The sequence below is a fragment of the Ziziphus jujuba genome, chromosome 12 (assembly GCF_031755915.1).
Source record: "Ziziphus jujuba cultivar Dongzao chromosome 12, ASM3175591v1".
NCBI classification, from domain to species: domain Eukaryota; kingdom Viridiplantae; phylum Streptophyta; class Magnoliopsida; order Rosales; family Rhamnaceae; genus Ziziphus; species Ziziphus jujuba.
Genome location: NC_083390.1, coordinates 17876389 through 17895387, shown reverse-complemented (window position 1 = coordinate 17895387; position 18999 = coordinate 17876389). Strand labels below are relative to the sequence as shown.

Genomic DNA, 18999 nt, shown 5'->3' with positions numbered 1-18999 from the left:
ATAATTTGGTACGTTTTTAAATTTCAAAAGAAAAAATTGTATTCAAATGTTTGATCAAATAGTAAAATTGTAAAAAATATATTTTTTAATTCAGAATTCAAATACCAATCAGAAAAAATTCTCACATTCTCCTATCATAATGGGTTTATTATTGAAAAAAAAAAAGAAAAGAAAAGGGAAAAGAGGAAAATTGAAATTAAAAAGATGGAATGGAAATTAGGCATTTAATTTTGGTAAATGTATGGAAATAAATGAAGCATTGATTGAGGAGGAAGCCGTGTCTATTCGCCGGCTAAGTCGCTCATGTTCGCCACGTGGCAGGAGCGTGTCATATACACCTAGGCGCCGGAATTGTAAAAACGCGGGCCCACGCGATGCTTGTTGAGGAGAGCGCGTTTCACTTTTTTCAGCTTCATTAAATACCCCTCTTGTTCATCCCTCCCTTATTTACCTAATTGCCACCTCTTGTCGTTGGTTTTAGGCCTTTAGGGCAAATCCGTATATCTATGGACCACGCGAGGGTACTTTTGAAATTGCAATGTCACTTCATCTGAAAAGCCCAAAATGGGTATCGCCATAGGCGTTGGGCGGTTGCCCTATTAAGGGTGCAACCAAGCTGTCCTTTTGTTTTTTTTTTTTTTTTTTTTTTTTCGGTTAACAACTTTTTAAAATATAAAAATAAATATTTAAAAGGAGAACCTCTTTTTGGCCCAAAAGTCCTAATAATGATTGTTTTTCCCCTGATGATTCATCTTTTGTTTATATGGTGCCCCTGCTATACCCACTGTTGTCCTCTACCTTTTATTTTTTATTCCCACTTTTGTTGTTATTATGGTTTTTGCACTTTATCTTTCTTTGAAGGATGAATACCTCGAAGTTATTATTATTATTATTATTTTTTTAATTTTCAATTTTATGAGTATAAGTCTTGGAAGAGGGATAAAGTGCCCATAAAATCATTATACAAAAGGAATAATTCAACTTAAGATGACTACATGGTTTCATTCATACTCAATAATTATATACCTCATATTACTTATATTTTTCTATTTAGTGTTAAAAGATTTAAAACGCTTTGTGAATATTTAGTTTTTAGTTTTTCATCCACGAAGTGCCACATACAAATAATGCCATAATAGTTCTTTCAGAAATAATCCATTCACAAAATCATTATTTCCTTAAGTAATTATTGTTTTGTTATTTTTTTTTCCTCAAAGAAAAATTAAAGGCAAATGTTTTAGTTGTATTGGATCCTATAAAACATCAATCTCTGCTACAAGAATTATCCCTTGGAAACTTGCTACTTTGTATTCATTACTTGATATCAAAGATTTGTCTATAATATTAAATAAATCAAATTCAAAGCCAAGTTCAATTGATGGAAATATATATATATATATATAATAACAAGAAGAAAGTCAAGCTCAATTATGCATTTTTTGGAATAAAATATATGTATTGTGAGCAATGACATGGAATTTACGTAACAAGTAAGCTATATGCCATAGGAATAGGAATCAAAATATGTTTTACAATTTAAGAATTAATAATTAGTTAAACAAAAAAAAAAAGAGATAGAATAACAAGGATTGCTGTAATTAATCATTTTATGAAACAACTTACAATTCAAATGATAATTTTATTGGTTGTAATGGCATGCTTAAAAAGAATAGTTAAAGTCTCATGAAATTATTATTATTCAAAACAATATAATAGCATGCATTTCATTTGTTAAAAATAACAAATAAGAAAACTTTCTGTCATTTACAATACATAAAAAGATAATAAATCATCCAATCTTTTTTTTTTAAGGAAATATTATAAAATCTTAATATATAGATAAATGAAACTCAAACGAGCCAATAAAAGAATATCATATGGTTAATAAATTTAATATCCAAACTTTGATAAATAAATTGATAACCATAATATTACTACTACTATTGTTATCAAAAGAAATGATATCATTACTATTATTAATTAAATATTGAAAAACCACTGAAAGTTTTAGTTATAATAAATAGATAAGCAGGTTTTTAAAGAAAGATAAAAACTGATAATTAAATGAGAATAATCAAACGCATGGATGCTTAGTGGACACTGCCACACTGGCTTTGTCTTCACTCTTCATTATAATTATTAATTTTTAAAGCATTTACTACCATATAATTTTTTTTTTTTAAAAGGAATGCCCAGAAAAACAAATTTTGAAAAATTAAAATAAAGATGAAAAACAAAATAAAATCTGTAATCTTTTAATATCTTACCATGAAAAAAGCAAAGAAAAACCATTTCTTAAAAATAAAGTGAGAAAAAGAAAATTTTGAAGTGTCTTGGTATGAACAGAACAGCTCAGGGACCTCCCAGTCACCAATAAAATGAGCTGCCTATTGGCTTTGTCTTTCTTCTTCTCTCATAAGCCTTTTCGGCTCTCTCTATCGCTCGCAAGCTGTAGAGATATTCCACGCCTCTCTCTATCTCTCTCTCTCTCTCTCTCTCTCTCTCTTTCGCTATATATATATCACTCTGAAAAAATAGGAAAAACCCAGAAGAAGAAGAAAAAAACAAAAAAAAAAAAGGGGAAAAGCCATTGATTTTCAGGAGGACCCAAAAGGAAAAAAAAAAAAAAAAACAGAGAACGAAATCAGAAGAAAAAAAGATGGGGTACTCTCATCAGGGTTTACTATGGGGGTGCTCTGTGTTTATGGCTGTTCTAGTACTTGTTTCTGGGTCATCTAGTAAGTTTCCAATCATAGCTTTCGATGAAGGCTATACTCAACTTTTTGGTGATGATAATCTCATGGTCCTTAGAGATGGAAAATCCGTTCATCTTACTTTAAACGAACGGACAGGTCTGTGGTTTTTTGTTTTTTGTTATGTTTTTATTATCGTTTTCTGGTGCTTGTTCATAGAGGTTTTGACTGAATTTTTCTTTTTCCTTTTTTTTTTTTTTTTGGGGGGGGGGGGTGGGAAAAACAGGTTCTGGATTTGTGTCTCAGGACCTTTATCTTCATGGCTTTTTCAGTGCTTCGATTAAGTTACCTTCTGATTACACTGCTGGAGTTGTGGTTGCTTTCTATGTGAGTAATTTTTTTTTTCTTTTTTATGTTACTGATTAAGTCTGTAATACTCTGTTTCACTCTTTTTTCTCTTTTGGGTTTAATGGTTTTATTTTAAATAAAATAGTTTGGATTTAGAATATAAACCCAGATTTTTTCCCCACGTTCACCAAAAAAAAAAAAAAAAAATCTTTCATTTCAAGGTTGAAGATATATATTTTTTTTTTTTTAGCAGCTAAACAAATAATCTTACCAATCTCATCCAGATGGGCTTTTATACAAATCTCAAAGTTAAAATTTCTTTTTTCAGCTTAGTTTAAGCATCTTTACCATCATATGTGATTGCCGAGATGGATTGATATTTTGTTTGAGCTATTCAAAAAATCACTTAAAATAAATTAAAGCTTTTTTATTTTATTTTTTTTTTGTTTATCGCTAAAAAAGGGTAGGAAAAAACAAGAATCCGCTTGTAATTTTCGTTTTGGAGTTTCAACCTTGTTTTTCATGAAGCTAACGAGTTTTGATTTTTTTTGTTTGTTTTCTATTTTTGGGGTCCATTCTGTGATTTGCAGATGTCAAACGGTGACATGTTTGAGAAGAACCATGACGAAATCGATTTTGAGTTTTTGGGTAATATAAGGGGCAAAGAATGGAGGATTCAGACCAATGTTTATGGAAATGGAAGCACCAATGTTGGCAGAGAAGAGCGATACAATATTGGGTTTGATCCTTCTGAAGATTACCATCAGTACAGTATCCTGTGGACTGATTCTAATATCATGTAAGCATCAGTGAAAATCCTTTTACATCATATTTTCTTCTTCATAAATTCTTTTTACTTTTTTTTTTTTTTTTTTAATTTTCACAAGTCTGTGTTCTACATCAGTATTCTTTGAACTGTTTTTGCCATTTTGTCAGTGATAATCTCATATTGTAAAAGGGGAACTTACTCCTTTTTTTGGGGTGGGGTGTGGGGTTTTGATGTGATGCCTCTGTTGTAGGGTATAGATAGGCAAGGTTCTTCTTTTAGGAACATACAGTACAGAGATTTCTCTATTTTGTTTTCTCCTAAAAATGGCGTCCCCTGTTTCATAAAAAACCAGTTTTTCTATGTAATACCAACTTACTATTACTAGAACTGGTTTATGGTGCCTGGTTTCTGAGAAAATATATGAAAGTTTCATTTAAGGGGATAGATTCTTTTGTACAAGGACGAATATAAGAATATCCTGCTTTTTGTTGAAACTAATGCAAACATTCCTGATAAACCTGAACAGAATGGAATTATTTGGATTGTTTTTTATTCAAAATCTTATCTTAGATTTTTGTTTTTGCTTTTTTTTTTTCATCAAGAAAAAAGAACAGAGTTGTGGTATTCTAATTTTTATCTTATCACTACCAAAACTGAAAAGGATGCTTTCTACTCTATCCTTGTGATTTCCTTTTTTTCTTTCTTGTAATAGTTCGTATAACTGTTTTGTTTGAATAATTGAATAACAACAAAGATAATTATGTCTTTCACTCATTGCATCCATTTTTATCTGTTCTGTGATTTTGATTTTGATACTGTTTTGTTCTTTTGTCTTGTGGCTTTTTACCTGCAGATTCTATGTTGACAATGTTCCCATTAGAGAGGTTAAGAGAACAGAGTCTATGGGTGGAGATTTCCCTTCTAAGCCAATGACATTGTATGCCACAATATGGGATGGATCAGATTGGGCTACCAATGGCGGAAAATACAGGGCGAATTACAAATATGCCCCTTTCATCGCGGAGTTTTCTGACCTCGTCCTCCATGGTTGTGCAGTTGATCCCATTGAACAGTTTTCGAAATGTGATGACACACACAATTCTGAATCAATCCCTACTGGTATCACTTCAACACAAAGAACCAAAATGGAGAGCTTCAGGATGAAGCACATGACATACTCCTATTGCTACGACCAAGTTCGATACAAAGTTCCTCCTCCTGAGTGTGTGGTTAATCCTCAAGAAGCCAAAAGACTCCGAGTTCGAAATCCTGTCATCTTTGGCAAAGAGCGGCGCCACCATGGCAAACATCACCACAGGAGCAGCAGCAGCAGGGTAAGCCAGGCAGAGGCCACCATTTGAGAATGAAATAAGAGTGTTCATTTTGTTATGTGTATCGACATTGTTGCCATATCCGTTCGCGTTGAATTTCATTTAGCAGGGGTCAGTTTTTATTTTTATTTTTATTTTTATAATTTTTGTGTATAGAGAGAAGAAAGAATAGATTTATTGAGGGTGATTAGAGAGGTTCATATCATCTGTTCATGGTGGAAGAGGAAGGGTGTGTGTGTGTATAGTTCATACCTTAGCTTCCTCTGTCATTTTATCATTCATGTTGTTCCATGTTGTCTTTTGGCCATTTTACAAATTGAATTCAGTGATGATTTCTGTATTTTGAAAAAACACCCTCATGGGTTCAATAAAATATATCAGCCTATGGAGTTGCAATATGTGTTAGGTATGGATTTTCCTGTTGTTTTGTGCATCATTTTTAACATATATCATCATAAACTACCAATATCTTTATTATTATTATTATTATTATTTTAATTTACCGTTGTTTATAATATTGCTATATCTGTCAGAATGAAATACAATGGCATAACCAAATTTTGTTTTCGCTTTGTATCCAAAATAGGTGTTGTTTGGATTTTATGCAATTTTTTTAAGGCCAGTCTTGTCATATTCACTAGGGCAGTTTGTCAATAGTTAATTGGAATCCAAAGTCAGATAGATGTGACAACTAGTGAAGAAATTGTGCAGGTAATTGGCCGTATGTTGGACTTTCAGCTCTGTGTGTGTGTGTGTGTGTGTGTGTGTGTGTATAGATTAGGTTGATAAGGATCTTCATAAGAACGATGAGAATTTCAAAGCTTGGGGTCTGATGGGGAAGCTGAGATCCTTGGACAAAAATTTTAGGGCGGTTGGTCTCTTTGTTTTATTTATTTATTTATTTTTCTCCATACTACAGATAATTAAAATAATTTTAAGATATGGAAATTTAAGGATTAGAAGAAGAAATAAACCTGCTTATGATAAATTTTAAAAAATGGAAATCAATGGGTTAATAAATCTTTCGAATTTTCACTGGAATCATTTTGAATGTGAAAATGAAAAAATTGAGAGCTTCCAAAATTTGGTTACAGAGTCTTTTTTTATCCACTTGGTTCATATAAAATTTTGAACTTGAAAGGGAAATTTTTTTGTAAAGTTCTGTCAGTTGGACATGCCAGAAATTCCAAAATTCATTTACTAGTCCAAGAAATTGCATCACAGTTGCCCGATTCCCTAACCTCCAGCGAAAGACAAAGGGGGACCAACTAAACCAAACCAACCCTTAAAAAAAAAAATTGAGAACTAACACTGGATAATACTTTAAATTGAAGCTTGGGCCAATACTCAAATTGTCCACCTTGTGGAAGCCATTAAACACCTCTTTTCTCTGCTTTTTTTCTCTTTCCATATTCTTTTAAACCAGCATGTTTAAGTAAATCCAAGACAAAGAAAATATGTTTCTTATTTGCATATAAAATAAAAAGAAATCCTCCAACAACCCAAAAAAAAAAAAACAAAAAAAAAAAAGTCTCTATTCCATCTGTTTTTTAGCCAATAAGTCAAAAAGATAAGGCTATAATGAAAGTTAGGGGAAGGGTTAAAGCAAAACAAGGAGTATCAAAGATTTCTTTCTGGGATTGTGAAGTATTTTCCAGAATACTTAGCCTAAGAGATAAGGTGTTCTGTGACTCTTGGATTGGTTGCTTTGAAGTGTAAAAGGTTTTGTATATATATATATATATATATATTTTCTAAAAAAAGAGATATTCATAAACTGACATGTAAGTTTAGTGGGCATATCTTAACATATGTATTAAGAACTAAGCCACTATAAGATTCTTCTGCGCCACTGGTCGTCAAACTAATGTGGGACCTCTCAAGACATTTTTAACACAAAAATACCAGCACAGTCACTTAGACAGCTTGCTAAGGAGACCAAAAACCCTTAATTTGAAGCTCTTAAGGGAGAGAAAAGGTTGTCTTGCTGAAAAAGATTTCTGGGTTTTGTTCACTTAGAATAACTTGAATAAAAGGGGAATAAATCTTATTGAAGAAGATGGAAACTTGATGAATATATGTTAAAATGTTATTTATTTATTTATTATTGGTGAAAGAATACCATTATACCAGTATAATAATATGAAGACCTTCAATTTCAGGCCAAGCATAAAGTCAGATGAAGGTGAAAAGCATCTAATGAAAGGTTAACAATTACGCCAGTAGGTCTATAGCTATACCATTAAAGAGGTTGCCATTTGTCAAACAAAAGTGACAGAAAGAAGCAAAATAGATTAAAATAAATACTCTCAACAAAATTTATGATGACTGTAGCACATTTTCATCAAATATTTATTGTAAGTAGGAGAAGTTAGACCAAAATTTAGGGTTTTTGCTATTCAAATATGATCCAGTCAAAACATCTTTCTTACATTGAGGTGACATTTGATGATGGTACTGTTAACTGTGATGCATTATTAATTAATTGATATGTAATAAGAATTTATTTAACCATTTCACCCTTTTTTTTTATTTTTTTTTACTTTTACTGGCTTATATCAAGTAAATATTCTGCAAATAGTAAATGAAAGATGGTGAATTTATCCAATTGGATTTGGCAAACTAAAAATATTCATCTAATATCCCTTCCCCTAAGTTTGTCTTTTGTATCATTGGCAATTATTTGATAGTTCTTTTCTTTATCTGACTATATTCTAACAATATTGCCAAAAAAGAAGACTATCTTCTGACAAATCTTAAGCATCCCTTTTTATTTCACTTTTCTTTTAGTTTTTGAGATTTATTACTCCTTAACCTTAATTTTAGAAATCCTCAATAATATGAATCAATGAAACCAGTATTAGATACGAAATCTAGTATATGTCTGGCCACAGAAAGATCTTATTTTTTATTCTAATTGGAAAATGACACAAACAAAAGAAAAATAGCACCAATAAATAAACCAAGACAACCAAATTTAGATTCTGTATGGCCTGAAAAGAGCCAACAAAACCAGAGGTAAATGCCCAATTTATAAGTCTCACTGCCAATGAAAAAAAATAAAAATAGACTCTTCAAACTAGGTTACTCTTATGACTAAAAAAACACACTAAATTTCTTGCAAATTCATATAGTCCTACTTGCAATTACCTAGGCCTAAGATTTTCTAATATTTTACAGACATCTTCCAAACAGAACCTAGTAACTGGTTTCACAGGGAAAGATTAAATTAATAAAAATTAGAAGATGGTGGATGGTTTTAAAAAGTGTTTTCCGAAAACAAAAAGACACTTGATGACCGACCATTTTTGGCTGACTTTGTTGCATGTTTTCCCAAATTAATAAAAATTGTATTTTTAAGATTTGATCCTTATTGTTTTGGCATACTCTGACATTTGCTGGTGATGGTATCCATCTGACACACCTAAACTTGTCTCTACTAATTTGCAATTTGCATTACAATAATCCATTCCGATTTGAGGAATCTTTACCACACTTTGATTTTCATTTTTTTTTTACCCATAGTTTTATTAATGTCCTTTGGCCATGCATGGAAATGCTATTATAAACTTATTAATTTGACTTTTACTAACTCTATCACATTAAAAAAAATACTGCTAAAATAAAGTATGTAATATATGGTTCTCAACCAGCATTTAAGGTTGAATAATCATAATGACGATGTATTAGACTCAACTTCCAACTGCTTATCATTGGCTTGTAATGTTGCAGAGTTGAATTCTGTAGAAATTTCAAACATAATATTAAAAAGCAATAGGTTTTTTGTCCCTTCAACAGAACTAAAAATAATTACCAAGATATTTGCAACTCAGTTTATGGTTTTAGGCCTATGGAATTTAGGGTAGCCCATGCTGGCATAGGGAAATATAAAAGGATTGATAATTATAATTTTTCCTTGGAAATTACTTTAATACCATTATTGGAAATTCCATTCTAATAAGGAAAAGGAGAAAAAAAAAAGTGCAAAAAGAGATAGAAAAAGAGAATTTTTGGATTCATGGAATCTTACATACTAATTTGTGTGGCCAACAGTAAATAGAGAGAATTTATAGAAAATGTTGAATCAAGTTGCTGAATCAAGCACCAAGTTGCCAACTAATGCTGAACTGGATATTCATCTTCACTATTTTTTACACCACAAGACCACAAGATATCCAAAGGTCATAAAAATCATGTGTGGACCTCCATGAAAATCACACACAATTTTCTTTTTGGTCAATATGGATGCCAGCTGCTTGATCCTTTTCAACTATTTTTCAATATTTCTAAAAATTTTTGAGACCTTTAAAGAATTTAGAAAATCTTCATGCAAGTTTTAACCAATCTGATTTTTTTTTTTTTTTTAGTCATTCATTGTTGTCAAGATTTCAGAAGGAAACTTGGAAAATTTTGATAATTAGGAAACCTACCTCACTGTACTTCATAACCTACCTCATTGTACTTCATACACTTCCAAATCCTCCAAGTGCAGCTATCCATGAACCTGTTACCTGTGACTTTCCAAAATAAAGTTATCATAAAAAGGACCACTTCTTCAACTGCCCACCTTTGGCTATTCCAACAGGACAAATGCATTGCTAGATTAAAAGCAAAGCCAAAGTAAGTTGTTGTGGTAGAAGAAGATTGCACTAAAGGCCAATTGTTTTTTGCAATTTGTTTAATTAGATGATTAAAAAACTATAGTTCCTCTTCCAAACAAATTTAGAATGCAGGACGATAAAAAAAATAAAAATAAATAAATAAAAACCATAGTCCCTCTTCCAAACAAATTTAGAATGCAGGACCGGACTATTTTAAATTTAACCTGATCAATTTAAAAGTTAAACCAAAATTTAAAATAGTTTCATCCAATCTTCAATTTCAAACAGAACCCTCAAAATAATTATTTGTTTGTAGATTATTGCAAATGGCTGTATACATTACAAGGGTAAAGCTTAGTTGTGAAAATAGACCACGTCTGTAATACAAAGCACCTAATTCTTTCTCTATCATTCCGATAAAGTTGCACACATTCGGCAATTCCTCCACAGGTAACAACAAAATTAAAAGTTAGATGATTTTTGAACCAACAAGAAAGAGTTCCCAATTTCTTGGTGGTAATTCCATATCATATTCTATATAGGTAAAGCATAGTCATGAACATTGAGTGAGCCTCTAATTCTCAGTTTTTGACATCTTCTTCTCTCTCTACCATTCTGATGAAGTTTTGCACAATCCCCTTGCCTTCGGTGGTAATAATACTTTCCGGATGAAACTGAACACCCTGCAAATCCCAGAATAATTGGTTAAATTAGTGATAGACTTGCAGCACTTGGAACTTTAACCAAAACTAAAAAGCAAAGGAAATGCCTTATGTAACATATGTTATAAGCATCTTTTAACACACATAATTATAACAAATGAAAAATAAAATAAAGCAATGTATTCGAAAAGCAGTCTTCTCCATTCCATAAGACCACCTTCATGGTGAAGAACTGAAGAATGAATTTATTCTCAAGTTTCTGGTACGTTACTACCAAGAGGCTTTACCGACCATGTTATCTGCACCATCAAATATTTTCGATACACATATGTTAATACCTATCAATGGTCCTGATAAAATATATATTTTGATTAGGTAGCATAAGATCCTAATGATAACGTAACAACCCTAATCAAAGTGAATTTTTCTCCTTTCCCAATTCATGATCCTTCAAATGCATCAACCATCCACGAAGGGTGTCAGGTGGTATCAACATTAGTCTTCTGTTGGTGACTCTTTATCTTCTTTGTTCAAATTCATTGCTTTCTATCTTAGGTTTCAATGTTTTACATAGGGTCACATGGGCACTCTGAATATCCATTTGTATTATTACTATTCCCTTTCCAAAAGTAGGAGAAAACATTAATTGGAATTCTTACAAAAATTTCAGACTTCCTCTTCTTAATTCCAATTCATAACCTTCTCTCTATGGAGAGATCTGTACCCACTATTTACTCAGGTCTCATCCTGCAGTATCTAAAGAATATTTTTTCGCCATAACAAACATGTAGGCTTTTAAGCTTTATAATAACGTATTTTTTAAGTTTGATAAGGGGCACCCAAAATGACATCCATACAGTAATTGCTTCTTTTCCAATTTGCAATTCATTGAGAAATAATAATGTGGTTACCTGACAGGGCACTGCTTATTTATTTCTTTTAAACCCTACTTTATTAGACTATTCATAAATGAATTGTTTATCTCTATAACTGTTAAGGTCACAGTTGCAAAAATAAAATTCCACAAATAAACAAAATGGCCAGTCACAGTTGCAAAAATAAAATTCCACAAGTAAACAAAATGGCCACTCGTACTAGCAATGCACAAGCAAACTGGTGTACCAATTTGCATAAAGTAGATTTCACTAAAAACTCAACCGAAGAAAAGATGACAAAAATATCTTACTTGTATATGCCTATATTTCTTGTGACGCGCAGCCATTATTAATCCATCGTCTGTCCATGCTGTAACCTCAAGTTCCTTGTGAGGAAAACTGTCCTTGTCAATCACAAGGCTGTGGTATCTACCAGCAGTGAACGGGCTGGAATAGACATACAGATAAATAAACATTACCATAAATTGCAAAATGTGCATATTAAGTCATAACCAGCGGAAGGATTTTAAAGCAAGCTATATCAGGGTACGTCAACAAGAAGAAATTATTCATCTTTAATAGGAAAAAGTTGATGTGAGCTGATAAACTGCCGCTATGATAATTATATACGATTTTTTCACATCATAGGAAAATTAGCACAAAACGCAAGAGTAAATGCAATCCAGACATAATAAGACAACCCCGTTTGTGTAACTAGGATGAGCATTATTAAGATGACCAAAAGAAAGAAAAAAACCCCATCAGATGGAAATTCCTGAGAAATTTATAGCTCAGGTTTCTGGATATGACTGAGGAAGAACTATATAGTTGTGATAGATCATTTCATTGATTCAAAAAGGAAAAATAAGATTGACGCCTCTAATGCTAAAACACTAAATCCGCTAAATCTTAAGATGCAAACTATTTAATGAAGCGAGACAATTAACTCCAAAAGAATGCATATGTGAGTCCAGAATAATCAACAATGTAATTGACAAATGAGTGTTTACGATATTTTTAATTAATAAAATTAAGATTTCACAAGGTTAGAAAACCATATGCAACATATATACAGAAATGAGAGAAAGGTTCCTAGCAAAGCAGCATAGCTAATTTTCTGCAGGGACTTATCAGACCTAAAACACTTCCGAGGGGTTTTCACTCTTCCCACAAGAATCTGCCAATAGCATAATCTTGTACAAAACATTACATTTTTCTCTTAATATTAGGCAAGATTTAATTGATTGTGTTATCAAAGAGGTAGAAAAAGATTACAGTATTAGATACTCTTGACCTCCAACCAATTTATTACATATGAAAAGTAAATGCATCATGTTCTTCTAATATTAGTCCTTTCGTCTCTTTAAATTTGTATTTTCTTCTTCAGTGCCAAACAATTCTGTAAAACAACAGAATTATCATGCATGCTAACACAAAACTAAATGGCCTATCATATAGTTGAGGAAAAAACAAATTATAAGCCAACATACAAAAGCAAAGGATTTTAAGCATTGAAGCTACCAATTTTGCTTCATAGCAGACTGATAACCAAAACCTCCACAATTTTCTACCATGTTCCAAATTCATATTTATAAAGCAGTATGCATGCAGATTACAATCATAGAGCTAGCACATGTAAGCCCATAAAGTAAGCATATCATATTTGAATTACCATTAAATATGCATATGTAAACTAAGTTTATAGTTCAAACCTATGTATTTCTAGAATGTCGATAGTTACTTGAACATAGAAAAAGAAACAATAGCATAATAGCTAGCATTCAGAAATTCTCTCTAGAAATGATGTATTACCCAAACTGATATTTTTCTTGTAAATGTTACCCAACTTTGAAGATATATTAGCAAAAGAACAAAATTCCATACTTAGATAGTCCAGCGAACAAGCCTTCTTCCCCCTTCTCATCATAATATATGGGTGAACTTTTCCCATGCATGACACCAAAGGGTGAACGAACAATCTTCCCTGCAGCATTCAAAGCCATGAAGATTGTGTTAAAAACGTGGAAGAAATTAGCAGCCACCTATGTTGCTCAGGCTAGGGTATGAGCGTGTGCTGTGGGTACATGTCCAAGTGTTGAATCTGTCTGTTTTTCAAAGTTTTTCCATGTATGTGGCGTGTCTAACAGCCATACCCTTATCAGCATCCACGTGTCCGACGTGGTTATTTTAGGATAAAGTGGAATGCACTTAACATAGGCAGCCACAATAAAAACAAAAACAAAAGAGATGTGCTCACAAAGAATAAGGCAATTATACATTGAGATGCATAAAGTTAATTTAAAGACGGTTACTATTCCGGTTATCTTAGAATATACCTCCAAAAGCCTCTCCAATGCACTGCAAACCCATGCATACACCAAATAACGGTACAGTTGGTCCAAGTTCCAAAACAGTTTCCAATGATATTCCAGAATCTTGGGGTGAGCCTATGAGTATTTACAGTCGAATTAGTATATTCCTAATCCAGATAGTCCAGCTAAAAATAAATATAATAAATTCTTACCTGGCCCTGGGGAGATTAGCAATCCTCTGGGATGTTTCCTAAAAAAACGGCAGAAAGATTCTTATGTGAGAATAAGTAACTAACATGAGGCATATGACTTACTATAAGAGTAGTACTTGCCCATAGTGTGGTTATTTCTGTAAACCCTTCGCCTTAACTGAAAGCTAACACATTTAACTACAGATCCTAAACAGTGATTGTTATGTATACCTTTTTAGTTCGTCCACAGTTAGTTCGTCATTCCGATAAACTTCAAATGGACAACCGAGCTCACCTATATACTTCACATCACAAGAGAGATATCAGAATAACATTTGCTTTAAAAAAAATGTTCAATCAAGAGAAATACAGAGAATAATCATGAAATTTTTTTAAAAGACAAGGAATTTTCAGCATTTCATGCACCATTATTGACATTTAAAATTAAATAACTCCACCCACTCCAAGAAAGCATTGTTAAAGAAGTACATCTCTTTTTACAGAGAAACTATCGAATAAGGAAGAAGAACTTAAAAGGATGTGGAAATTGTAACCTAAAGGATTAAAATACTAGTATTTTATGCAAAGGAAAGCTAGCATAAGTTCAATTAAAGAAATAATTCAACAAATGGAGCATTCATCATTTCAACCCTAGCAGAAATCTAGAACGGTATAAAAATGAAATGTTGGACAGTTTTTGAGCTTCATCGGAAAGCAAATAATCTCAATACTCACAATTCTAAAAAACCAAATTTTCACTTTGATTTTAAACATATGGCTTTCTTGCAGGTAAGAATAAAAACGTGAGATTTATTAACTTTTCCTTAGAAGCCTTAAATGCTAATGGAAAATTTGATAGACAAAGAGCGGGAAAAACAAGCAGATGCCAATAGAAATAAACACAAACCAAAATGCACACCAATAAAAATTCCTAAAAAAGTGAGGGGGAAAAAAGGGTTTCTTTCATCCTTCTCTTTTCTCATATCTTCTTGGCAACCAAACATCAAGTAAAAATAAAAACATCCACAAACTAATATTCAAACGGATGCCACTCATTTGAAAAACTCAAAAAATGAATGTCTTCAAAACCTAAACAAAACGCAGCTTCAAAAATCCCCTGATTTTTCCAAAAATAAATAAATAAATAAAATCTTACTTGGCAAAGATTGTAGGTAAAGCTATCATAGTTGTCAATGACAATGATGGGTCTGTTGACCCTTTTGTCCGAAACTGGAGATAAAGGCTTCGATTCCTTAACTGCTATTGAAGCCTCCGCTGCAAACCCATTTCCTAATTTAACCCCAAAACTCATTCCTGCACACAAAAACAAAACTCATCCAAATCAAATTTACGTATACAAGACAATACCAACACTCCTTTCCAACAAATATTATATATATATATATATATATGTATATAATAAATGAGAGGTCTTTGAGAGTTACGTGAGGGAGAAGAAGGTTCATAAAGGAAAGCATGACGAGGGTTTCGATGGGTTTTAGCAGAAAACGACTGCTTTGGGTGTGTAAGCGAAGTCGACGTTATAGCATTAGCAGCCATGTGAGGATAATGATGATGAATGCAGTGAAAAGCTTCAATCTTTCTTTGAAGATGAGCAAAAATTTATAAAGCCCCTTTTACGAGTGAAAAAAAACAAACAGATAAGCTTAAATGATCAAAAACTTGGTTAACAAAATCACCTAAATCTAATATTTATATAAAAAATTTAAAAAAAAGAAAAAAAAAAAAAGAGCTTTTCTTTTTTCTTTAACTGCCGCACAGAAACCCGCGTGAACGTTACGCAAGGTGCTCGAGGAAATGACCAACAGAAAGACTCCAGAGAGAGAGAGAAGCGAAACGACAGCGTTCTTGTTACCGCGTTAGCGTTTGCAGACGACCACAGGACATTAATCCGGTGGTATCGGTTACTTAAACTGTGCTAAGCAACGTGCTATGCTAATGCCACGTGGTAGACGGTTAGATTTGACATTGCACGACTCGGTGTCCACTCTTGCTGTTTTGCTGTCAGGGACAAAGCGGGATTTTCGTCACGTGAATGGCCGCTCAATATATATGGCATGTGATGTTTAGCAATTCATTATAAATATTATCCTATTAAAAATAAAATCTCAAAGTTTAAAAAATTGAAATTTTGTAAAAATTTTAACCAACTTTCCATATTTTTTAAAGCTTAAGTAGGAAATTTTCATCCTAAATAAAAATTGATAAAATTAATAAAAAATTTCACTAAAATTTTTCATATTTATACAAAATATTCATCAAAATTATTGTTAATATCCATATCAATTTTTTTATAATTTTATTAAAAAATTTATAATTTTCATAAATTTTTCAAAAATTTCATGAAATTTCTGAACTCAACATGGAAATTTCTATTAACTTCATTTCTTGAGAATTCTTATTAAAAAATTAATAACCTATTGATATTTAATTGTCACCTACCCATTATTTTTTTTATTATAATAAATTTAATATTTTATAAATATTATAATATAGATATATATTATAATATAAAACAAAAATAATGATAAATATTATATTATAAATCTTATAAAGTTGATACCTGTAATAAAGATATATAAAAAATATATTTTTTACAAATATAATTAAATGAATTGATAAAAAGTTTATGAAAATATTAGTAATTTTTGGGTATCGCTTCAAACTCAACTATCAAAAAATAATAATTTTACATACAATCAATTAATATAATATAATAATTATTAACAAGAATAATGACATTTAATATAAAATATGTATGGTTGGCATATTAATAATTTTATATACAACTTTTAATAATTACTTTTTATATTCTTCATATTAAAATGAAAAAGAAGAAAAGATCAATAATTTTCAATTATTTAAAAATTATATATGATATTAGATGGCATTTTATGATACATGATATAATTGTAATAATTTGTTATATATCTTAATTAATAAATATTTTTATCAAATATATTTATATTTTTTATTGATAATAATATATTTATAACCATTAATGTTTTCTATACATTATTGATTAAGAAAAATATAAAATCCACTCAATATTTTTATAATTTTTGTAATTGATTTGATAATTAATTAATTAAATAAATTAAACTTAAAATTTCAATAAAAATATCTATTTTTTAAAATAATTTTTTATCAATTTTTATTTTATTTTTATAAATTTATGTTAATATTTGGTAATTTTTTATATTTCCGTCTATATTTATTTTTTGAGCTTTGATTAGAACATAAATCTAAATATTCTACTTTCCATATTATCTTATCTATCATTCCCATCAAAAGAGCATGTCAGGAAAATATTACAAAAATTAATAGTAAATATGATTTTAAACTCACTTTAATACTATTAGATAACTTATATATATATATACATATATAATAAACAAATAAGACTATTAAAACTTTTTAAATACATAGCAGTAAAATAAATAGAAACCATTATAGACAATTAAATAAAAATGGTAAAATAATTAATAATATTAAAATTTATAATTTTAAATAAAGTTTTAAATTTTTTAAAAATATTTTCATATTTTAAACCTTTCATATATGGATATTGAAGTTTTGAAACTTATAAATATATAAATATCAAGTTTTTTTCGGAAAACATGATATGTTAACAATAAAAATATGATTATATTGGCTAATTCATTTGGCTGCATGTAATATTTTTTTAAACATAAATTCAAAACTAAATCATAAGGGTAGCCAATTGACTTATAATAAAAATATGGAGATCCCATTTATTAGTATGTCATTATCATGGTTTTCAGAATATTGTATTATTATTATTATTATTATCTTTTTATTTCAAATACTTATTGTTAAAAAAAGAAAAAATCACTTCCCTAAATTTGAACTTAAAACAATGTCCCTTCTAAACTTTTCTTTAATTTTTTCTGTATGACACTTCTTTTGTTCTTTTTTCTTTTCATTACAACTTGAGTTCTTTACGACACCTCAGTACATTCAAATTTTTATTATTAATCTTATTCAAAGTGCCTGAAACTAACTTTCTTTTATCTGTCCATATCGTTACAATCCAAAGCAAACTGCAAAATTCGTTGCTCCACCTGGATTTTTTCATTGTCATATCAAAACATTATTCTCATCCATATATCATGCTTTTGCTTTCAAACTTGAATAATTTTTTTTAACACATTCTCCTTCATTATTTTGTATAATGCTAGAATATATATTTTCTGTTTGCCAGAGAAGTTGACGGCTTTGTAACTGATTTTTACCTAAGTAAACCTTTCCTAATTGGGTAGCTGAGGTTGCCATCATTCTGGCCCGTCATCAGGGAAAGGCCACCAAAGCCATTGCCTTGGGCCCCTAGATTATTAGGGCCCCCAATTTCATAATATATATAAATATATTCATACACACCTAATTTTATAATACATATACATATATATAAAACCAAGGCTTTCAAATAAAAAGTTTACAAATGATTATTAGAAATATTTTAAAATAAAAAAGTAATAATATTTATGTGAGTTTTTTAATATTAAATTTTTTTTATTATTTTTTATTAAGATTAATATTTATATGAGTAGATGAAACAGATTTATAGATGATAAATTAGTGGACTAATTTCAAGAAGTTTTGAAAAAATAAAATTGCAATAAAGGCATTAATGGTTTGACCAACCTAATTTGTTGGCAAATAATTGTCAATTACTTTAATGCATTTTTCAGTTTTTGTTTAATAATTAAAAAAATATATTTTCATTAAAAAAAAAACAATTTTGGTATCTCTTTCTCTTTTGAATTTTTTTTTTATATATATAATTATCGGTATTGTCTCTGCCATATTCAAATTTGAACAAAGATAGATAAATAAGCATGACACGAGTCCGACCTTGACCACATCTCTTTCTCTTTTGATGTAACATGAAAAATACTTCTAAAAATAATAATAATAAAAAAAAATCTTCATTATATTCAAAATAAATTGAGAATTTAATGTATTGCATAGTCTTTTTTATTTTTTCTCTCAATTTTAAAATGGAATTGTAATTTTATTTTATATATTTTTATAATATATTTAAAGTATAATTTTTTTTAATAAATATTTTAGTGTTAACACTAAACATTGAGTATAAAAATAAACTTTATGTATATATATATATATATAAACTCCTATGGGCCTATCTTCCATTCTTGCCGAAGGCCACGTGTA

General features: G+C 30.2%; 2 protein-coding genes across 4 annotated transcripts; one reads left to right on the top strand and one right to left on the bottom strand.

Moving 5' to 3' along the window:
• Window positions 1-2423: 2423 nt before the first annotated feature.
• Window positions 2424-5539, top strand: LOC107405483 (probable xyloglucan endotransglucosylase/hydrolase protein 28). Its single transcript, XM_016012547.4, has 4 exons — window positions 2424-2852; window positions 2980-3080; window positions 3632-3840; window positions 4664-5539. The coding sequence occupies exons 1-4, from the start codon at window positions 2660-2662 to the stop codon at window positions 5169-5171; spliced, it is 1011 nt and encodes a 336-aa protein (XP_015868033.1). The 5' UTR covers window positions 2424-2659; the 3' UTR covers window positions 5172-5539.
• A 4496-nt stretch (window positions 5540-10035) lies between these two features.
• On the bottom strand, window positions 10036-15676 carry LOC107405479 (anthranilate synthase beta subunit 2, chloroplastic). Of its 3 annotated transcripts, none has more exons than XM_025069091.3 (9): window positions 15555-15676; window positions 15228-15416; window positions 14939-15096; window positions 14014-14084; window positions 13804-13841; window positions 13616-13726; window positions 13164-13263; window positions 11591-11726; window positions 10036-10425 (listed from the first exon to the last, which is right to left on the bottom strand). In XM_025069091.3, exons 2-9 carry the CDS (start codon window positions 15340-15342, stop codon window positions 10324-10326), a joined length of 831 nt encoding a protein of 276 aa, XP_024924859.3. In that variant the 5' UTR covers window positions 15343-15416; window positions 15555-15676; the 3' UTR covers window positions 10036-10323. The 3 variants fall into 3 exon arrangements, with proteins under 3 accessions (XP_024924859.3, XP_048319136.2, XP_060669687.1); XM_048463179.2 differs by adding an exon at window positions 10622-10703 and having other exon boundaries at window positions 15228-15622; XM_060813704.1 differs by having other exon boundaries at window positions 15228-15636.
• Between the last annotated feature and the right edge of the window lie 3323 nt (window positions 15677-18999).